The sequence below is a fragment of the Nematolebias whitei genome, chromosome 19 (genome assembly GCF_014905685.2).
Source record: "Nematolebias whitei isolate Nwh7 chromosome 19, NemWhi1, whole genome shotgun sequence".
In the NCBI taxonomy this organism is placed as follows: domain Eukaryota; kingdom Metazoa; phylum Chordata; class Actinopteri; order Cyprinodontiformes; family Rivulidae; genus Nematolebias; species Nematolebias whitei.
The window spans coordinates 8,253,396-8,273,483 of record NC_056516.1 but is presented as its reverse complement, the minus strand read 5'-3'; the positions used below and the strand labels follow the sequence as shown (position 1 = coordinate 8,273,483).

Genomic DNA, 20,088 nt, shown 5'->3' with positions numbered 1-20,088 from the left:
GTGTCAGCCTCATGGACAGAAACTGGAAGTTGGTTCCACAAGAGAGGAGCCTGAAAACTGAAAGATCTGCCTCCCATTCTGTTTTTGTAAACTCTAGGAACCACAAGTAAACCTGCAGTCTGAGAGCAAAGTGCTCTGTTAGGAAAATATGGAACAATAAGATCTGTAATATAAGATGGAGCTAGGTTGTTGAGAGCTTTGTAGGTTAGAAGATTGTGAATTCAGATCTATAGCTTAGGTAGAGTTCACAGCAGAAACACAACTCAAAGTTTGAACAAGTCATAAGGACTTTATACAGTTTCTCTATCAATAGGCACATGTCTCCTTTCATTCGGTGTGTCTCTTATTACTAAACTATTTCTCAAATCCCCCCAGAGTGCAGAGCGCACTCATCCAAACTTTCATCCACTTTGATTGTATCTGAGCACAGAATTTACTCTTCAAAAGTGAAAGGGTGTTAAAAGTCATACACAAAACACTGAAGACAAATAAAACAATGAAAGGCCTAGCATTCACAGAAGGACCACTTCACTGTCACCATCATCATCATCATCTAGATCATCTTGTGATGATAAACGATAATTATAGCTAATTTGATCAGACCTTGAAAAACCCATAAAACATTATGTACAATCTCATGGGATATTGTAATGTCTCATGTGATCTCAGAGTATTTGCTGTGCACGACTCTCAGCTACTACCACAACTTTTATTAGCTCAATCTCTGTAAAATTCACTTAGTCATAGCAATTTATGTGCAGGCTAAGATCAGTTAGCTGCAGTGGCCATCTTGAATTAGATTGTCTCTTAAAGTATTCCATTGAATATATTCTCAGAGTTTCCAATGGTTTGTTTGAAGCTCAATTTTTAGTCTGCTTTTCTGCCTGTCTAGTTTTCTCAGGGAGTGAGAGACGTGGGTGTAGTTAACATAATGAGCCGCTGGCAGCGGATATAACATTTATTTTGTCTCTCTTTGATTTCTTCTCCAGTTTATGCATCAAAACGAGACATTTTGTCAGATTGGTATAAAACTGAGCAACAGATTATTGTTGGGCTTTAGGGAAGTTCACACAAAATTAAAGTTTTGTACGTTTAACTTGCAAGAATCTAAAACAATTACTCAGGGGGCCACAGATACTGAAAGCCAAAAGCTCAGGGGCTGGACATCCAGAAATTATTGTCATTGATTGTTTATTTTATGGTTTAAAATCTAGTTTTAGTTAACAATGAACCCATTGGTCCGAACCGAGTTCACCCGTGGGCCAGTTGAGACTGACAGAAATGTTAACTTGAAGATCCACCAAGAACTGTTGGGCTCCCAGCATCGTGCGTTTTTTCATTTATTTTTGTGCACGTTCCTTTTATGTGCAGCTATTTCAGGACATCAGGCTTTCATTTCTGTCCAACCGCTGCAAGAACGCTGCCGTCACACTGCTCACTTGTTTTCATAACGATTTCATGAGCATGTGACTGAGTGGGTGACAGAATAACTGAGGAAATAAGCCTGCAGGCTTCAAACAAAGAGAAAAAAATATGTGTGCATTTATATATATATATATATATGTATATATATATTTTTTTTTCACACATTCCCGACACCAAGAGGCCGCCCTGACAAGTGGCCTGCCAGCGTCTTCAAGAAAACAACCCGTAATTTTCATGTCGAACTGTAGAATCACTTCCTGCAGGTCGCCAGTCCTAAAGACACGGTCTCCCTGGTTACCCTGTTGCCACGGAGACGGCTGGGGCAGGATGGGTTGTTGCTTCAGGATGACACAGACGGGCCGAGGTATCAGAGGTGCTGCGCTGGAAAAGGCCAAGAGCGTCAGAAAGAAGATTAACTCCTGCTCAGTTTACAGACTCACAGTCTTCTTTATGTTTTACAGGCTGTTAAATAAAACACAGATCTTATTTTTATTACGCATAGCTCGCGTTTATAGTTTGAACATGATGAATTGATGTCCTGGGTACTAATTAGCTAAATAAACTTTAAACTTTGCAGAGATTACATCGACTTTTACTTGACAGAACGTTGCATGCAGCAAAGACCGATCAGCGTTAAACTGGAGAAACTTGTTCTGTGGAAATCAAATGTGAACGCCGACAGCTGAAATGAGCCAATAAAGCTTGAACAGAGTGGGTAAAGCTAACAGAAACAGAACTAGAGGAAGCCTTAGCTATCATCTTAAGGATGAAAAACTCCAGCACCACAGCTAAATGAAGCACAAGATTAAATAAAGGGAGCACTAGTTAAAACAAGAAAAATGTAAGCTAAAGCAAAACAGCAGCTAAAACCTAAAAGTAGCTAAAACCTAGTTGAAAAGACCACAAGCTAAAAACGAAAAGAAGCAAAGTGTCAGTTAAAGCTAAACATAGCAAAATGCCAGCTACAAGTAGCAGAACACTAAAAGATAAAAGTTTCAAAGTGCTGGCTAAAAATAGCAAAACACTAGCTAAAAATTCAAAGTAGCACAAGACAAGCTAAAAAAAAAGAGCTCTAGTTAGCGGAATAAGTAAAGTACTAGCTAAAGCAGAAAGTAGCAAAAGGCTAGTATAAAATTGCAAGCAACAAGTAGCAAAAGGCTGGCTAAAAGTAGAAGAATGGTAAGCTAAAAGTAGTGGAACACGAAAAGATAAATGCTTCAAAGTGCTGGCTAAAAATAGCAAAATACTAGCTAAAATCTCAAAGTAGCACAAGAGTTCAAGCTAAAAACTAAAGAAGCAAAAGGCTAGTTTAAAATCTAAACAACAAACTGCTAGCAACAAGTAGCAAAAGGCTGGCTAAAAGTAGAAGAATGGTAGCTAAAAGCTAAAAGTAGTGGAACACGAAAAGATAAACGTTTCAAAGTGTCAGCTAAAAATAGCAAAATACTAGCTATAATCTCAAAGTGCACAAGACAAGCTAAAAAGTTAATGCTAAAAGCTAGAAGGAAAAGGCTAGTTTAAAATGTAACAACTTGCTAGCAACAAATCTGGTCTTCAGGTCTCTTGTAAATGAGTCCCTGAGGCTCAATGGGATTAACCTGTCGAAATAAAGGTTGAATGAAAAAAAAAAAAAAAAAGGCTGGCTAAAAGTAGAAGAACAGTAGCTAAAGGCTAAAAGTAGCAGAGCAATAACTAAATGCCAAAATAAGCTAATGATTAGCTAAAAGTAGCAAAAGGAAACATAAAAGTAATAAAATGCTAATAGTAGCAGAACAGTAGCTACAAGCATCATAAGAAGATAAAAACAGAGCCAATAAGCTGAAGCAGGTTTAAAAAGAACTAAGTTTTATTTAAGGAACTGAAGAAATCTCGATGTGTTTTTATGGGGAAACATCTTTAAATAAAGTTTAATGTTTTGAAAAGTATAAGCTACAAAAAACAAAAAGTATATTTATTTTTGCATTTTAAATGATGCTTCAAACAGAAGGCCTATTTTTAGCCCAGCACACATCTCTGACCTGATTCTGTCAAGGCAGCTGAGCGGTACCGGTGAGCTCGGTGTCAGACTGCTCTGAGACATCATGCCCAGGTCTCCTGAGTGGGTCACCCCACTCAGCCTGCGTGTACGGCCGTGGGGAGTGTTCATCCTGCAGAGCGTGCTGCTGCTGCACCGCCATCTGCTGGCCACTTGCAGCCAGAAGCTCTGCGAGGATCAGCAGAACCTTTGCCCTGTTTACTTCTCCCTCATATCTCTCACGCTCTGTTTACTCCTCCAGGATCAAATCAACAGATTCACAGAACAATTGCCCAACAGCTTTCAAAGAATTAACGCAACGCAAAGACGTTCCAGCACAACAACTACTTTTGGCATCGCATTTATTTACAAAATGTACTGAACTTGTGACAACATCTGAGTTTGGACCCCCCCACAGCCAGATGAGCTGCCTCAGGGAGTGTGGAATGATGAGTAAAGTGCCCCCGAGTCTGTGACGGGTGTCTCAAACGAGTAAAGTGCAACATAAAGTGTCTTTTTCCTCTGGTTGTGTAAAGGCTTTAGCTTGTGTTTCCGTGTCTTTCTACAGCTTCTTCCCTTCGGTCCAGGTGAGGAGCCGAAGGACCGTCTGGTTGAAGTCCTCTGGTTGGTCTGCGAACACGTAATGACCCGCTCCTCTGATCACCTGACGAGGACAAACACGCAGAAATTGACGTTTTGGGGAAAAAAGGACATCTCTGACACTTTTATCTGTCAGTGGCTGTAGACGTGAAAAACACGATAATTCTTTACCACCTCAAAGTACACGAAGAGAAGTTCTGAGGTTTAGGTTAATATCTGTAAAACTGACTGAGTCAGAGCCAAACTGTGGCTACGGCAGCCATCTTGGATCAGGCCGACCCCAAAAGTTGATGGTTCCATTAAAACTTGCCCGCTGGATCATGAGCTATTTTTGCAAACAGACCGACATAAACACACAGAGAAATTAGCAAAAACATAAAAACAATGGACTCACAATGATTTCTATGTCCGGTCGGATCTTTTTGAACGCGTATCCAGAGTTGCTGTCGATGCTGGATCGAGATCCGTAAATGAAGGAAATAGGAATGTCGGCGCAGACGCGGTCGACCCGCTCCAGCATCGGCCTCTTCGCCCAGCCGTAGGGAACGGTCATGTTCTTGAACGCCGTCTCTCCGCTGAAACCAAGAAGAACCATTGGCGGGCCTGGACGAGGAGCTAAGACAGAAGGAACCTGCAGCTGGAAGCTCACCTGGGAGTCTGAGCGTTCAGGTGGTAGATGTAGTCGGACACGGTGTTGTCGTCAAACACAGAGGAGTACTTCTGCTTGAAATCGGACCTGATGGTCTGGACCAGCATCGGACCTGAAGACACAGTTATACAAATGACTTTTGATTCTTATAAAACCTTAAGCAGAGATATGGAAACAAAAACTATATGTTTATTAATAAAAGAGTTGCGAAAGGTCTTGTTTTCTGAAAGCTTGTATGTTGAAACCCCACAAATCACAGAGACCAGATGTTTGTATATTTCACGTTGCACCTCGGACTACCTGCACATGCCGGTCTTAACATGCTGTTTTTTACTCTTTTCTACTAAAAGTTGTTGTTTGGGGCGTGTGAAAACTGCTTATTACTTAAAAAATTACAAATGTTATTACATTTTTTTAACCTAATTACGTCTTTATTTTTATGGTGCAGTGCATTCTGGGATGATGACGTCCATCAGTTGTAGTGGAGACCAAAACACAAGGAGTCAAGAATAAAAAAATCCAGACATGACAATAAAATTATACTACAAATGGTAAATGACTGTACTTATATATCACCTTTGTATCTTATCAAGACACTCACAGCTCTTTACAACACCATCTGTGACCTCATTTACCTCCACACATTCATACAGCACTCAAAGACTAACCAGAGCTTTATCACATTCATACGCTCATGGGACACACATCGGAGGCAGTGAGGGCTTCAGTGTCTTGCCCAGGGACACTTCAGCATGTGACTGCTGGCGGACTCGAACCCCCAACTCTCCCATTGGAGGACGACCACTCTAACCACTCAGCCACAGCTGCAACAAATCAAACTGAATATAGCTGCACAGGATCAGCATGTCTACATTGTTTACCCAAAATGCATTGCAGAACAAACAAAATGTCCACGTGTCAGTAATTTTCAAAATGATAAAGACTAAACTGTCAACAGTATTCTTAGTCTCATTTTATGGCTGAAGTAACTGTTGATCAAATACGGTCTACTGCTCCAGCTGGTCAGAGATCCCTTTAAACATTTGAATGTGCAGAGAACAGGAAGAGCTGAAATGACGTACCTGTAAACAACAACACACCTTTACTGCATCGACACCTCACAGGAAACGCTGAGGCAGTGCATTAAAGGCGAATTTTCCCTCATGGCTCTTTGGTTTGTTGTCATTTCCTAGCAACAATAACATGAAGTAGCTGTCTTCTGCTGACATCATCACATAATTTTAAATAATTAGAGTCCACTTTTAAAAACTCTCAAGGTTTAGCCACAAGGTTTGAAGCTTTTAGAGGTCTAAACTTTGACGGGATCATTGAAGTTCTTTAATCGCGTTTCTTTTGGTTGTAGATTTAACGGTCCATTTGATCTTCAGCCGTCAGACAGAGCAGTTCCTGAATGACTCCAAGGTGTCCAGGTTCTGTGGCTATTAAAGCCCAGATCATCAGCCCTGCACCACCGTGCTGACAGCTGGTACGAGGCGCTTGTGCTGATGTGCCGTGTTTGGGTTTCTCTGTCTATTACAGACGGGCGTCTTCTTGTTGTTGTCCGTCTGAACACGGCTCCACAAGTCCTGCTCTTTGTTCAGATGCAGCTGAGCAAACCTGTGCTTCCATGTTCTTCACAGGAAGCAGAGACGTTCTCCTGTCAGCCTTCCCAAACAAGCCTTACCTGGATAAATATGAGAGTATGGTTCAAAATCACTTCCTTGAGGCACATCATCTAAGCTGCTGAGGGCTGAGATGGAGCGCGGTGTCTTCTGCAGTTTGAACGTTGCACTCTGTCCTGGAGCTGAACTCACTGGGACCTCTGGTTCTGACAAGATGTTTTCCTAAATGCACACTCTCACTGGAGAACGGTGAACCAAGGATTGTTTGGAAGAACTATTTTTAACCCTTCCCTGACTGATGAACTGTAAAAACAAATGCTCCTTGTTCTAACTCTGACCAAGTAAAAACTTGATCCAAACAGCACAAACCAGTACTTTCAGACGGCTTGTCACAACTCAGCTTTGGTTAAAACTCCTCAACGGAACAAAGTCCTGTACAGTACAATACAATAAGTGCACAAGTAATTAAATAACACTTGGAATAAAGATAAATAATTAAACCACGAGGATCGACACTTGGCACAAATCACAGGTAGCGAAAGCCGAAGAATAAACATGAGTTTCAAGCGAGGATTTAAAAGCAGAGGATGCTGTCTGATGTTTTTTATTTCGGCTGCTCTTCTTCAGCACAGTGAACCAACTCACACGAAGACTTGGATTGTTTTTACGCTGGATGTCCTTCCTGACACCACAGACGCTGAGCTACCACAGCCTGTGTGGAGCAGAGAGCTGCTGTCTAGGGCGCCTGGGGGAGCAGATGGTGGGGGTTAAGTGCCTTGCTCAAGGGCCCAGAGTGAGGAAAATGAGGGTGGAGACAGATGTTTCACCTTTCCCACACACGGTTTGATGTTGTCCATCTGGGGGATCAAACCGGCGACCTTCAGATCACAGCTCTAACCTCTGCACCACCACTCCCCCTGGATGCCTGTCTAATTTTGTGGCACTATTTGTAGAGCAGCTGATCAGCAGACCTGAGAGAACGGGCAGGTGTGTGAGGATGTAATGGCTCAGAAAGATGAGGGGCCAAAGCATTTAAAGATTCAAAAACAAAAGATTCTTAAAATGGACTGACCACCAGCAACATGCAGAGCGTTACAGTGGTCCAGCCGAGTCGGAACGGAGGCGTGGGTCGCTGCTTCAAACAGCTGCTGGGATAAGACGGGCCTTATGCTGGCCAGCTGCCTCCAATGAAAGAAACTAGATTTTACAGCTGATTTTATCGGACAGCCGAATCTAAGATTGCCATCAAGTTTGACGCCTAAATTAGTGACAGCTGGTTTGATGACCTGGGCGAGGGAACCAAGACGTAAAGAGGAGGAAGCTGTAGCGTTACTAAAAAACAAGATATAATACACAAGAGTCAAATAAGGGTGTGGCAGACAGGACGTCCTTTAACTAAACAACAACTGTTGTCTGAGCTAGTCATGAGAACACTGATTCAGCTTTAACACCGTTGTTTTGATTTTCCTGTACATTTGTTGCAGCTACTGCTGCGTACTTTGTGCTGTGAGCCGCTCAGACAGGACAACGCTCAACTCACTCAGGACATGGCTGCTGTCGTTTGTAACTTTGATACTTTTTACAAACATTTTCCCCATTAGGATCTCTTCAGTGCCTTCAAAACATTTTCTTTATAAAACCAGTTTCGGCATTCGTTTTGTTTTTGTTAAGCTACTTATAGCTAGCTTTTTGCTACTTTTAATTTATTGCTAGTCTTTTGCCACTTTTAGCTTTGAGCTAGCTTTTGTCAACATTTAGCCTTTTGTCATTTTAAGCTTCTAGTTAGTGCTTTGCTTCTTTTAGCTGGTATTTTGCTGCTTTGTTTGCTAAGCTTTTGCTACTTTTACCTTTAAGATAGCTTTTAGCTTGTTTGCTGGCACTTTTAGCTAGTCGTTTTTATACTTTCAGCTAGCAATGTGCTGCTTTTAGCTAGTATTCTGCTTCTTTTAGTTTTTAAGCTTGTGTTGCGTTTTGTTTTTATTTTTAGCTAGTGTTCTGCTTCTTTTAGTTTTTAGCTTGTGTTGCATTTTGTTTTTATTTTTAGCTAGTGTTCTGCTTCCTTGAGCTTTAATACCTCAGTGTGAACTTTTTTAGTGAATTTTAGCTGCCATTTAGCTCTCAGCGAACACTACCTTTTCACAGAAAATGCCATTTTTCTATTTACAAAATGCACTTTGTGTAAAGATAGGTTTGTGTGCGTGTGTTCTGACCCAAAGGCCCGGCCAGCCTGAGACCAGCCAGAGGGTTGAAGGGGCTCATGATGGCTCCGATGGCTCTGATCCACACGGGGATGGAGTGATGGTTGGGGTTCTCTGGGCGTTCTGGGAATCCCCACGGCTCCACCAGCAGAAGATGTTTCACTCTGCAGACACACAAACGTTCATAGAGTAACTTGATAAAACATCACCGTTAAACACACAGACAACTTGTTACATGCCCGCACAGTCCAAAAGCACCTGCTGGGATACTTGAGCGTGTAGGCCGCAGACAGATATCCTCCAAGGTTGTGTCCCAGCAGCACCATCTCCTGCAGGCCCACCTTCTCCCTCCACTCCTCCAGGGCTTCCACAAACTGCTCCTCAGCTCCCTCAGGGTCGGTGCTGAACAGCGGGCGGCTGCTCCTGCCGAAGCCCAGCAAGTCTAGAGCGTAAACGGGCCCGCAGCTGGACAGAGTGTCCAGGTTCTGGGCCCAGAGGGCAACCCCGCCTCCGAAGCCGTGCAGCAGAACCAAAGGAGTCCTGGGCTGGGCAGGAGGCTGTGGGAGAAACTGAGACGATGAGTGGAGCTGAGTGGAGAACGCTATGGTCCACAGGTAGTTGTCGTTCGATATGCGGATGTGCTGCCTGGAGTAGGGCCGCCTCACAGCTGAACCAAGGGGATAAATGAACAGAAAGTGGATAAAAGAGGGAGAAAGGGCTGTGAAAAGGATTTAATTTAACACTTTGAAACCATTAAAGTTAGAAAGAAATACTTTTTTTGTGCAACACGAATACTACTGATGATAGTTGCTGAACATTTACGCTCCTAAACACAACTCGTCTTACTCTTGAGCATTTTCTCCTCTGCATCTTTGAGCTGAGACGGAGAAGTGGGGCACCAAGAGGGAAGCCAGTTTGATATCCAGGAACTGAAGACAGGACAACATGCACAAACAAAACCACACATTGAACTTTGATCATGTCTTGTTATCACTTCCGCTGGTATCTCTGGTCAGGAAAGAAACTTGACGACATCAGGCAAACAATACAGTGGATCACAGAAAGCTCGGAAACCTTGTTCTGTTTATCTGGGGCTCCTGTACAGTGATAAAGAATCAAAGTTTGGTTTTGACTTACTCTTAAAATCATATTCAGTGGGTAAAACTAACTCAAGCATTTACAAAAAACTCTACTGCTCAATTTGGTACACCCCTAATGTTATGAACAACAGTATTTTATCCACAAATAAAGCATCTGAAGCATAAAAACCTATCAGATTAACTATTAAAATTTAAATAAAGTCAATTATTTTAAGTAGAGTTCAATGTAGGGGATCAAATTCTACGCCGAATTAAATCAGAGGTACTACCTGAAAAAAACATGTCTTTAAATTAAGTCGGAAGTGTTAAATAAACCCGAGTTTACGATTTGTTACAGTTTTAACCTAAGTTTGTACAAGAGTTCGGTTCAAGCTGCTGAACTGCAGGAGTTCAGCCGAGCGAGTTCAAAACAAAAATACATGAGTGTTGGTCGAATAACTTTCTGGCATCACAACACATTCACGTTAAAGGCTTCTGAATATTACCAGAACAAACAGTTTACCTTTGCTCATGGCGAGGTTGAATCTCCTCCGCCATCCTCCTCATGATGCACTGATAGTCTGACGAGTTTCGAGCTCGTGAAAGTAAAAGAAATCAACAAGCATGAAAAATGTCACGGTGCTGCGTTCAGGGACACACCGTATAATAATGACTGTAACCTTTGAAACCGGCACTTCTAATTAATTCTTCGTATTTTTAATTGTAATTTTAGAATTTGTTTTTTTATTACTAATTGTTTTAAAGCAATGTTTGTTTTGAGAGCTTAGCCAAATATCTAAGGGAAATAAACACTCACGCTAAACAAAAGCTCGAGTCTCTGAACTCGAAACTGACGTTTGACCAAATGTAAATTGTTTGTTCAACTGTACCTGAAGGCAGCAGTGTTTCAACCGTCCGCAGTTATTTGTCCAAAAAACAATTTATTTTTACAACAACAAAAAAGAAACTACAGCTCTCCAACTTTCTTACTTTACTTTAATAAGATTCGTTCAACAAAGGTAATTATATTTAAAATTAAGACGTTTCTACAAATTAAGACGTAGTTAAAAGAAAATGTCATTGTTTTCTTGAGATAATCAATGCTAGCATCTGTTAGCATGTTTAAGCTAGCTGACTAAAATAGGCTATATTATGTACATTAACAAATATTATGTTTATTTATATTTTACACACAGTATGAGCATGTTTTGTTGGCTTATCAAACTACAAACCCTTATAAAATGTGGTCAAGAGGACTTTAATCCTATAATTTTATAGACACTTTTCAAAATACTTACCTTTAATAATTTACAGAAATTATCTTACATAGAGATTTTTCTCAAAATCTTTCTAAAACATTGTTCTTTTTCTGTGTATCTGATCGCTGTGTGTTGTCTTGATCTCTTTTTTTTTAGGTTTCACAGTTTTGCTAGTTTTAGACAGCTTTTTGCTACTTTTACCTGCCAATGTTTTGCTGTTTTCAGAATCAGAACATTTTATCCTAAAATGTTTTGTACTTTTACACTCCAAGAACTTTTGCTCATGCCAGGATTTTTTGCTGGACACCAGTACTTGCAGAACAACACACAGATGACAACAAATGGATAAAAACATGACACGATGAAGCTGCTGGATGATGTCTGAAAGTGTGGTTAAAACATGTTGCCTCTGAATGTCCAGCTGACCAAACCTGGGACATGATAGAAATGGAGAAATGTACATACTGAGCTGGAGTTAAATGATTAAAGACAGCCCAATGCTAGCTGATTTTTAAGCTAGCATTTCAGAACTTTGAGCAAGCATTTTACTATTTTTGGATAACGTGTGGCTACTTATAGCTTTTAGCAAGCATTTAATAGCTTGTAGCTAATGATTTGCATATTTGAGCTTTGTTTGGCATTTTAGTTAGCATTTAGCTACTTTTTGCTTTTACCTAAGGGTGGTGGCGCAGAGGTTGGAGAAGGCGAGCCTGTGATCGGGTAGTTGTTGGTTCAAATCCCCCTGGCCACCACATCAAAATGTTGGTGGGAGAGGTGGAGCACCCATACCCGCCTCCACCCTCATTTACACTGGGCCCTTGAACAAGACCCTTAGCTCCCATTTGCTCGCCCTAGATGGCAGCTCTCTGCTCCACACGTGTTGGTGTTGTAGCTCAGTGGTCTGTGGTTGTGTCAGGAAGGGAATCTGACATAAACTCAACTGTCAAGACCTCGTGCAAGTTTGCTCGCTGTGGTGACCCCTCACAGCGTTTGGCTACTTTTGTCTTTTTAGTTAGTGTTCTGCTCCTTTTAGGTAATATTTGCTATTTCAGCTCATTTTCAACTTCAGCAACTTTCAGCCATCTTTCAGCTCTGTGTTTACTACATCTTGACAAAACAGTTTTACTGTTCAGAGCTACACAACATGCACTGGCAAAAACTTTCCGTACAGACGTTGTGTCAAAAATGTGTGTTTTTATGTTTTGTGTTTTATGTTCAATGGCAAAAGGAGGAAAAAAAGATTTTTGCTTTCTTCCAAGAAATGTAAAGACTATAATAACTGACAGCTCACTTAAACCTTTTAGGCCTTCTCTTATCTTTTCTCCTTTTTTAATTTAAGATAAGACAGAGATTAAATGCAAAGTTAATTTAATTCACTATCCTCCAGCACTCGAGTACACAGTATGATTAAGATGCCATAGAAAATTCACCTTTCTGATCTCACCTCTCTCATTATTTAACTTCTGCTTTTGCATGAATCTCATTAAGTCTTGGTGGTGGTGGTGGTGGTGGTGGGGTTATCTTATAGATTTATAGACGTGTTATCCTTGAGAAGCTCAGGAGTATCCTTCAAGAAATAATTCTGGTCAGGTGTGCTGAGTTGACATTTAGGAGTAATTTGTGTCTTTTTGAGACCTCAGAATGTGGATGACACCTAATCCCTCCAGCAGGATGCGATGGGGTTGGATTTAGTTTACAATAATCTATAGTTACACAGTAACACTACAGATGCTGTGAAAACTCTGATCCATGATAGAAGTGAATAAGGTTGATCTTTCTGGTAAAAAGTCACGTTTTGTAGGAAAATGTTGTACCCTGGAACTCATGTATCATAAAGACTCGTTTGGCAGAACAATTAGTCCTGAGCACTGCAAGACCAACAAGAACTATTCCTAAATGACAGGACTGCCAGAAAATACTTGATTTAACCCCGGGCCTTAGTGTCAGTGTCATGAGCTACTTGAACATTCAAGCAGGTGGTTTGAATGTTGTGTGCGATGGGGGTTATTATGCAAGACAGACGAGTTCTGCTTGTATTTTCATTCTTTATGTTGTCATTTTTCCATCTCCTAATCAGAAAAAATCCTCAACCCTTCCTGCTTTTGTCCATTTTTGCTTGTCATCTCTGTTCCACAAGGTGGCGTAGCTGTTCCCCAACCATTGGCAGATCTTCTCTCTCTACTTTTTATTTGTCTAACAGTTTTCCCCTCACACCACCCACCTCTAGTGGCTCTCAGACCATAGCTTGACTGAGTGGTTCCTGAGTGCTTCACTTCCTTTTCTCCCACTTCTCGCTGTCCGATCACTCTGCTGAGTGCTCAGAATTTCAGCAGACGGCGAGGCTTTGGCCATGCCCATGGATGAGCAGAGGGAGTGCAAGGCTCTGGCTGTCAGGAGACCAATAACTGAGTGAAGCTTTTAGTGAGGAGACAGCATAAATCTGCAACATAAAGCCAGCGTCCTTATCGTTTCTCTCAACTAAAAGCTAATCATGCTAGCCAGAGGTTATCCATATCATACAGGGATCAAAATCAGTAACTCGTGGTCTGGCAGCAAATTAACTTTAAATTATCTGTTGAGTCTTATTGGTCCTGAGACAATCAGGAGGACATTTCACTAAACAAGCGAAGCCATTACAATCTAGTTTAAATTATCAGATGTCTGGATTGTTGTGCCCTGGAGTGAAGCTCGGGTTGGCTTAACCAGATAAATAGCTTAATTTTTATCTAGTTCTGCCACTTTGAGCTTTTAGCTACTGTTCAGCTACTTTTACATTGCATTTTGACAGGAAAAAGCAAAATATGTGTCTCATATTTGGTAACAGGAAGTCATCAATTCTAAAATGGTGTTTCAGTCAATTCATAGGCATCTGAGCAGATTATTACATGATGTAGTGTCTGTCAGCAGGCCACACCTTGAGCTGGCTGCCTGCTCCTCCTGCTAAAGGGCTTCACGTCAGACTGCAGGGAAACTTGTGCACACAGCCCTTTCAGGTCACCCGCAGATTTTCTATCAAATTTAGGTCTAGACTCTGGCAACGTTGTTCCAAAACATTAATTTTCTTCTTTTGTTGATTTGGATGTGTGCTTGGGGTCATTGCCACTTTGAAAAATGAATTTCGTCAGCTTTCTAGCAGCAGGCTGAACGTGTTGAGCCAGAAGAAAGTGGTGTTTGGAGCGTTTCATTATTTCATCCACCTTGACTTTGCTAATTTTTTCTAGGCCTGGGTGCTTTTTTGTTTTTTTGCAAGAAAAGGCTTCAAGACACATGAAGAAAGCAAGAACCTGTCACATCTAGTACACAACCAGTACCTGTCAGAAAGTCCTGCAGCTCCTTCAGTGTGGTGTAGGCCTCTTGGCAGCCTCTCTGACCCGGTTCAGTTTCATCTTTTCAACAATTCTGCAGGAACGTCCAGTTCTTCAGAATGTTCTTGTTCCATAAATTCTGCACTTCTCAATGGCTATCCTTTCCTGGGGAGACATGATGCTGAGGAAAGTTTTGGTGCCCCTCCACAGACAGGACTAAAGTTCTGTTCTTGGTTTATTGTGTCACTTTTGAATATCACAAAATCTGGCGCCTGTACAGGCTGTGTAAGCTTTTTATATTTGATGTTTTTGTTTTATGACTTAATTCTTCTGTATTCTGTATCCGACAAATTTGGGACATTGTGTAAAATGTAAATAAAAATTGAATTACCTAAACTTTCTCTCTTTCGGCTGCTCACTTGTGCAGGGAACTCACAAACGATTTGGTATAGAAAAGGTTTGACACCAGATTCCCATCCTGATGCAACCTGCAGTCTTTTAAAGTTATTAGAAAGTCTCCCATATTGTATTCACAATAAAACATAGTAAATAAATCACATGCTTAAACTTTTTATTTATTTATTTTTTTAATACTATTTTTGAAAAATAGATAAATGCATCTCAAAAAGTTGGGACAGGAAAAACAAAGCCCAACAATGAGTTGTACAAATACGAAACAGCTGAAGGAGCATTTTACAACTAACTGGGCTAATTGGCAACATGTCAGTGAGAGGACTGGGGGATTAAAAACAATATTTTATCTTATACAGGCTAAATCTGTCAGAAGGAAAGATGGGCAGAGGTTCACCTGTTAACAATAAAACAAAAACTGTGTCTGAAAATAGTGAAAGAATTTCAGAATAATATTCCCCAACAGAACATTTAGAAGACTTTGAATACCTTGTTATCCGTTCATCCATTATCTTTACCCACGTCTTCCTTTTTGGGTCACGGGGTTCACTGGTGCCCATGTCCAGCAGTCATTGTATGAGAGGTGGGAGACACCCTGGACAGGTCTCTAGTCCATCACAGGGACACACAAACAACCATTCTCTCTCTCTCACCTAGGGACAATTTAGAGTTACCAATCAGCCTAACATGCATGTTTTTGGTCTGTGGGAGGAAACTGGAGTACCCGGACAAAATCCATGCATGCACAGAGAGAACATGCAAACTCCACCCAGAAAGATCCATGGCCGGGGTTTGATCCGGCGACCTTCTTGCTGATAGGCAGCAGCTCTACCAACTGTGCCACCGTGCTGCTCACCCTGTTATCTATAGTTCATATCATTAAAATATTTCAAGAGTCTGAAGAAACCAACGTGAAAAGGACATGACTGAAAGTCCACATTGGATGCTCCGAGGAATCAAAACTTTAAAAAGTAGAGGGCCCAAATGGCCAATTATCAGCGCTCTGTTCAAGAGCCTGCCTCACTGATGGTATGGGAATGCATTATTGCTAATGACATGGGCAGTTTACACATTTTGAAAGACACCGTCATTGCAGAAAAGTGTTTACAGGTTTTTAAACGACATATGCTTCCATCTAGTTTATAAGACCGTGGTGAGACCAGCTATGCTGTATGGTCTGGAGACAGAGACATGGACAACAAGACAGGAGACAGAACTGGAAGTGGTAGAAATGAAGATGTTGAGGTTCTCCTTAGGAGTGATAAGGAAGGTAGGAATGAGATCATCAGAGGTACAGCACAGGTTGAACAACTGGGAGATAAAGTTAGAGAGACCAGACTGAGATGTTTGGACATGTCCAGAGGAGGGACAGTGGTTTGGTCTTATAAACTAGTTGGAGTGAGGACAGAAGATGCAGAAGACAGATGGAGGAGGATGACTTGCTGTGGAGACCCCTGAAGAGGGAACAGTTTAAAGAAGAAGAAGAAAGAAGAAGAATGCTTCCATCTAGAGTACGTATATTTCCAGGGAAGACGATGTTAAAACTCTGCATCCATTACAGCAGCAAGGTGGAAGACTGGGTGCTGAACTGTAGTCTGGACTTTTCACCAAACTGAAAACATCTGACACATCGAGAAACGAAAAATCCAGAAAAGAAGACCCGGAACTGTAGAAGAGCCAAAATCCTCCATCAGCCAAGAATCCCTTCAAAACCTCCAGTAGTTCATCAGTTCCTGGATGTTCTGGTTCAGAGAAGAGCAGATGCTTAATAAAGAGAAGCTTCTTTTAAAATGAGCTCTATTCCAACTTTTATTGAGATGTATTGTCTTCAAACTCATTTTTTGATATATACAATTTATTAGTTTAAACATTTGATGTTTACTGTGTTCTATTGGTAATAAAATATGGATTTATGAGATCTGAAAATCATTTACTGATTTTTGTTGTTGTTGTTGACTTTGGGTGGTAAATCTGACTTGCTTTTTAGACATCCATCCATCCATCCATCCACCCATCCATCCATTATCTTTTACCTACTTCTTCCTTTTTGGGTCGTGGTGGTCTAACCCAGTGAATGGGTTCATTTTATAAAACATTGTATATTTTCTTCCTTTGTTGTGCATCTGCCAGTGGGCAGTCACGATAGGAGTAGGCATGATATGTAAATTCCTCCACAGGAAGGGACTTGATGTTCTCTACAATTAGGTGGAAATATATGTGCATATATTGGCATCTGCATCGGAGGAACTGAGTAGGACTATAGCAGCATGTCGAACACCAGAAAGAAACATCTAACTTTACAAATTCTAATTTCTGACATGTTTAACCTCAGCAAACTTCCTCATTTGCCTCGTTTTTTTTTTTCTCGTTTGTTCATGTTAAAACTTGTTAACGCCCACCAGGATTCTCCTAAACAGGTGTGTTCACTTAGGCCTGATTAGATCAGAGGAAAGACATTTGATCAACTATTACGATTTGTAGAAACCATTTTAAGAATAAGATAGACCGTTAGTTAAAGGCAAAGAGGGATGGCCTGGTTGTAATTTCTATTTGTGCGTGTGTGTGTGTCAGAGGCAGATCATGGTCTGCAGCCTGTCTGCAGCGCACTGATCTGGGGTCAGCTTCTTGGTTTGCTCAGTACTTACCCTGCTTCGCTCTGTCATCAAGCTATAAGCTCAAGCCAAACTCTGTCAGGAGTTTTTTAGGGCAAAGCCCAGTGCATTGTGGGTAATAAGAGTGCCCAGGCTGCTGGTGGAAGATGGGGATGGAGGAGAGGCGGCGGGGCTGTGTGGTTGCTAGGTTACGCGGTCGGCGCCTACAGCAGACATGATTTATAATGGCCAGGCTCACTGTCTCGCTTCCTCCACTAGTTTCCTCCTCGCTGTTTTTCGGTGATTCTCTCTATCCTCATTTCCCCACGACTGATCCGAGTGCTCGATGCTCGTCTTAGTAGGGTCATACTTTACACAAGCATTCTGTGTTCTTCAATCCTTCATGAGAACGCTAAAATATCCACAAGCAACTTGATTTCATCGTCTAATCATAATATTAATAAAACTTGTGTGGATTCCTTTTACGTCCAGTTGTGTGTGCGTTTCGTTTTTGTATTTTACAATAGATCTGTTTGTGAGTTGGCACATTAACAAGATCGTGCATGAAGAGAGGATATTGATCTGCTTAGACTTGATCCACCTTGGGGTGTTTAAGTCCTCGGGGATGAGAGCAGTGTAATGAGGACAAAGCACGAGTCCAAGAGTGTGACAAAAAGCAACAAAAAGTAGTTTTCAGTAGCAGCGGGCGATGATTAGCCTTCATGGTGAATTCTGACACATTTACTGGGTACACCTGTGTTATTTAAGGGTACTCATCGTAAACTAAGAAATCAAACAGAAGGAAGAGTTCTCCTGAAATGTTTGAAACCGTTTCCTGCAGTGGTTTTCCAGATATATTGATACAGTTCTGAAATGTGGGTACACACTTAGTGTCAACAAATGACTCGACATAATCTGTTGAAACTCACCTGGAAGCCTGAGTCATGTGACTGACCTACATTAAGCTGGCTGTAGTCTGTGCAGGCCAGGGGTCTGCAACATTTACAATCAAAGGAGCCGTTTCTGCCCCTTTGGTCACTAAATTAAAACCTGCTACAACTGTGATTCTCAACTGGTGGCCCGTGGACCACGTTAAGTTTGTTGGAGGGGACTTTTCTGGTCTGTAGGGGTGACATTATGAAACTAAAATTAGATAAAAGTCCAGATTCTTGTAAAGGAGGAAAAAAGTTTTATATCTATCTACAAACCGGATTCCAAAAAAGTTGGGACACTAAACAAATTGTGAATAAAAACTGAATGCAATGATGTGGAGATGGCAAATGTCAATATTTTATTCGTAATATAACATAGATGACAGATCAAAAGTTTAATCTGAGTAAATGTAACATTTTAAAGGAAAAATATGTTGATTCAAAATTTCACAGTGTCAACAAATCCCAAAAAAGTTGGGACAAGTAGCAATAAGTGGCTGGGAAAAGGAAATTGAGCAAATAACTAACAGCTGGAAGACCAATTAACACTAATTAGGTCAATTGAAAACATGATTGGGTATTAAAAGAGCTTCTCAGAGTGTCAGTGTCTCTCAGAAGCCAAGATGGTAAGAGGATCACCAATTCCACCATTGTTGCGCAGAAAGATAGTGCAGCAATACCAGAATGGTGTTACCCAGCGTAAAATAGCAAAGACTTTTAAGTTATCATCATCAACCGTGCATAACATCATCAAAAGATTCAGAGAATCTGGAACAATCGCTGTGCGTAAGGGTCAAGGCCGTAAAACTCTACTGGATGCTCGTGATCTCCGGGCCCTTAAACGTCACTGCACCTCAAACAGGAATGCCACTGTCAAGGAAATAACAGAATGGGCTCAGGAATACTTCCAGAAAGCATTGTCAGTGAACACAATCCACCGTGCCATCCGCCGTTGCCAGCTGAAACTCTACAGTGCAAAGAGGAAGCCATTTCTAAGCAAGCTCCACAAGCTCAGACGTTTGCACTGGGCCAGGGGTCATTTAAAATGGAGTGTGGCAAAATGGAAGACTGTTCTGTGGTCAGATGAGTCACGATTTGAAGTTCTTTATGGAACACTGGGACGCCATGTCATCCGGACCAGAGAGGACAAGGATAGCCCAAGTTGTTATCAACGCTCCGTTCAGAAGCCTGCATCACTGATGGTATGGGGTTGCATGAGCGCTTGTGGCATGGGCAGCTTGCATGTCTGGAAAGGCACCATTAATGCAGAGAACTATGTTCAGGTTCTAGAACAACATATGCTCCCATCTAGACGTCATCTCTTTCAGGGAAGACCCTGCATTTTTCAACACGATAATGCCAGACCACATTCTGCAGCAATCACAACATCATGGCTACGTAGGAGAAGGATCCGGGTACTGAAATGGCCAGCCTGCAGTCCAGATCTTTCACCTATAGAGAACATTTGGCGCATCATAAAGAGGAAGGTGCGACAAAGAAGGCCCAAGACGATTGAACAGTTAGAGGCCTGTATTAGACATGAATGGGAGAGCATTCCTATTTCTAAACTTGAGAAACTGGTCTCCTCTGTCCCCAGACGTCTGTTGAGTGTTGTAAGAAGAAGGGGGGATGCCACACAGTGGTAAAAATGGACTTGTCCCAACTTTTTTGGGATTTGTTGACGCCATGAAATTTGGAAACAACAGATTTTTCCCTTAAAATGATACATTCTCTCAGTTTAAACTTTTGATCTGTGATTTGTGTTCTATTCTGAATAAAATATTAGATGTTGGCACCTCCACATCATTGCATTCAGTTTTTATTCACAATTTGTTTAGTGTCCCAACTTTTTTGGAATCTTTAATTTTAAAATAATGAACTATGCAGGCCTTTGCACGTTTTTCTTGGTTGTAGAAAACTTAATTAAGCGTAAGAATAAACTGAGCATGCTTTACTCCTTGTATTAGTTTTAGTACTCAAATATTTGGAAAAGAAGTGACAGG

General features: G+C 41.3%; 2 protein-coding genes across 2 annotated transcripts in view; both read right to left on the bottom strand.

The window, feature by feature from the left end:
* LOC119425684 (growth factor receptor-bound protein 10) overlaps window positions 1-20,088 on the bottom strand; it is a gene marked incomplete in the record, with an annotated part of 634,378 nt that overhangs the window by 340,906 nt on the left and 273,384 nt on the right.
* On the bottom strand, window positions 3,767-10,217 carry LOC119425686 (1-acylglycerol-3-phosphate O-acyltransferase ABHD5). The gene is made up of 7 exons (XM_037693229.1): window positions 10,111-10,217; window positions 9,355-9,437; window positions 8,767-9,175; window positions 8,521-8,672; window positions 4,689-4,800; window positions 4,434-4,614; window positions 3,767-4,103 (listed from the first exon to the last, which is right to left on the bottom strand). The coding sequence occupies exons 1-7, from the start codon at window positions 10,152-10,154 to the stop codon at window positions 4,002-4,004; spliced, it is 1,083 nt and encodes a 360-aa protein (XP_037549157.1). The 5' UTR covers window positions 10,155-10,217; the 3' UTR covers window positions 3,767-4,001.

What these genes read in the sequence shown, in the direction of transcription:
- LOC119425686 (XM_037693229.1), bottom strand. Translation starts at nt 10,154, where the DNA reads ATGAGGAGGATGGCGGAGGAGATTCAACCTCGCCATGAGCAAAG. An exon ending in CAACCTCGCCATGAGCAAAG is followed by an intron (nt 9,438 to 10,110) that starts GTAAACTGTTTG and finishes TCCTGTCTTCAG; the next exon opens with TTCCTGGATATCAAACTGGC. An exon ending in ACGCTCAAGTATCCCAGCAG is followed by an intron (nt 8,673 to 8,766) that starts GTGCTTTTGGAC and finishes GTGTGTCTGCAG; the next exon opens with AGTGAAACATCTTCTGCTGG.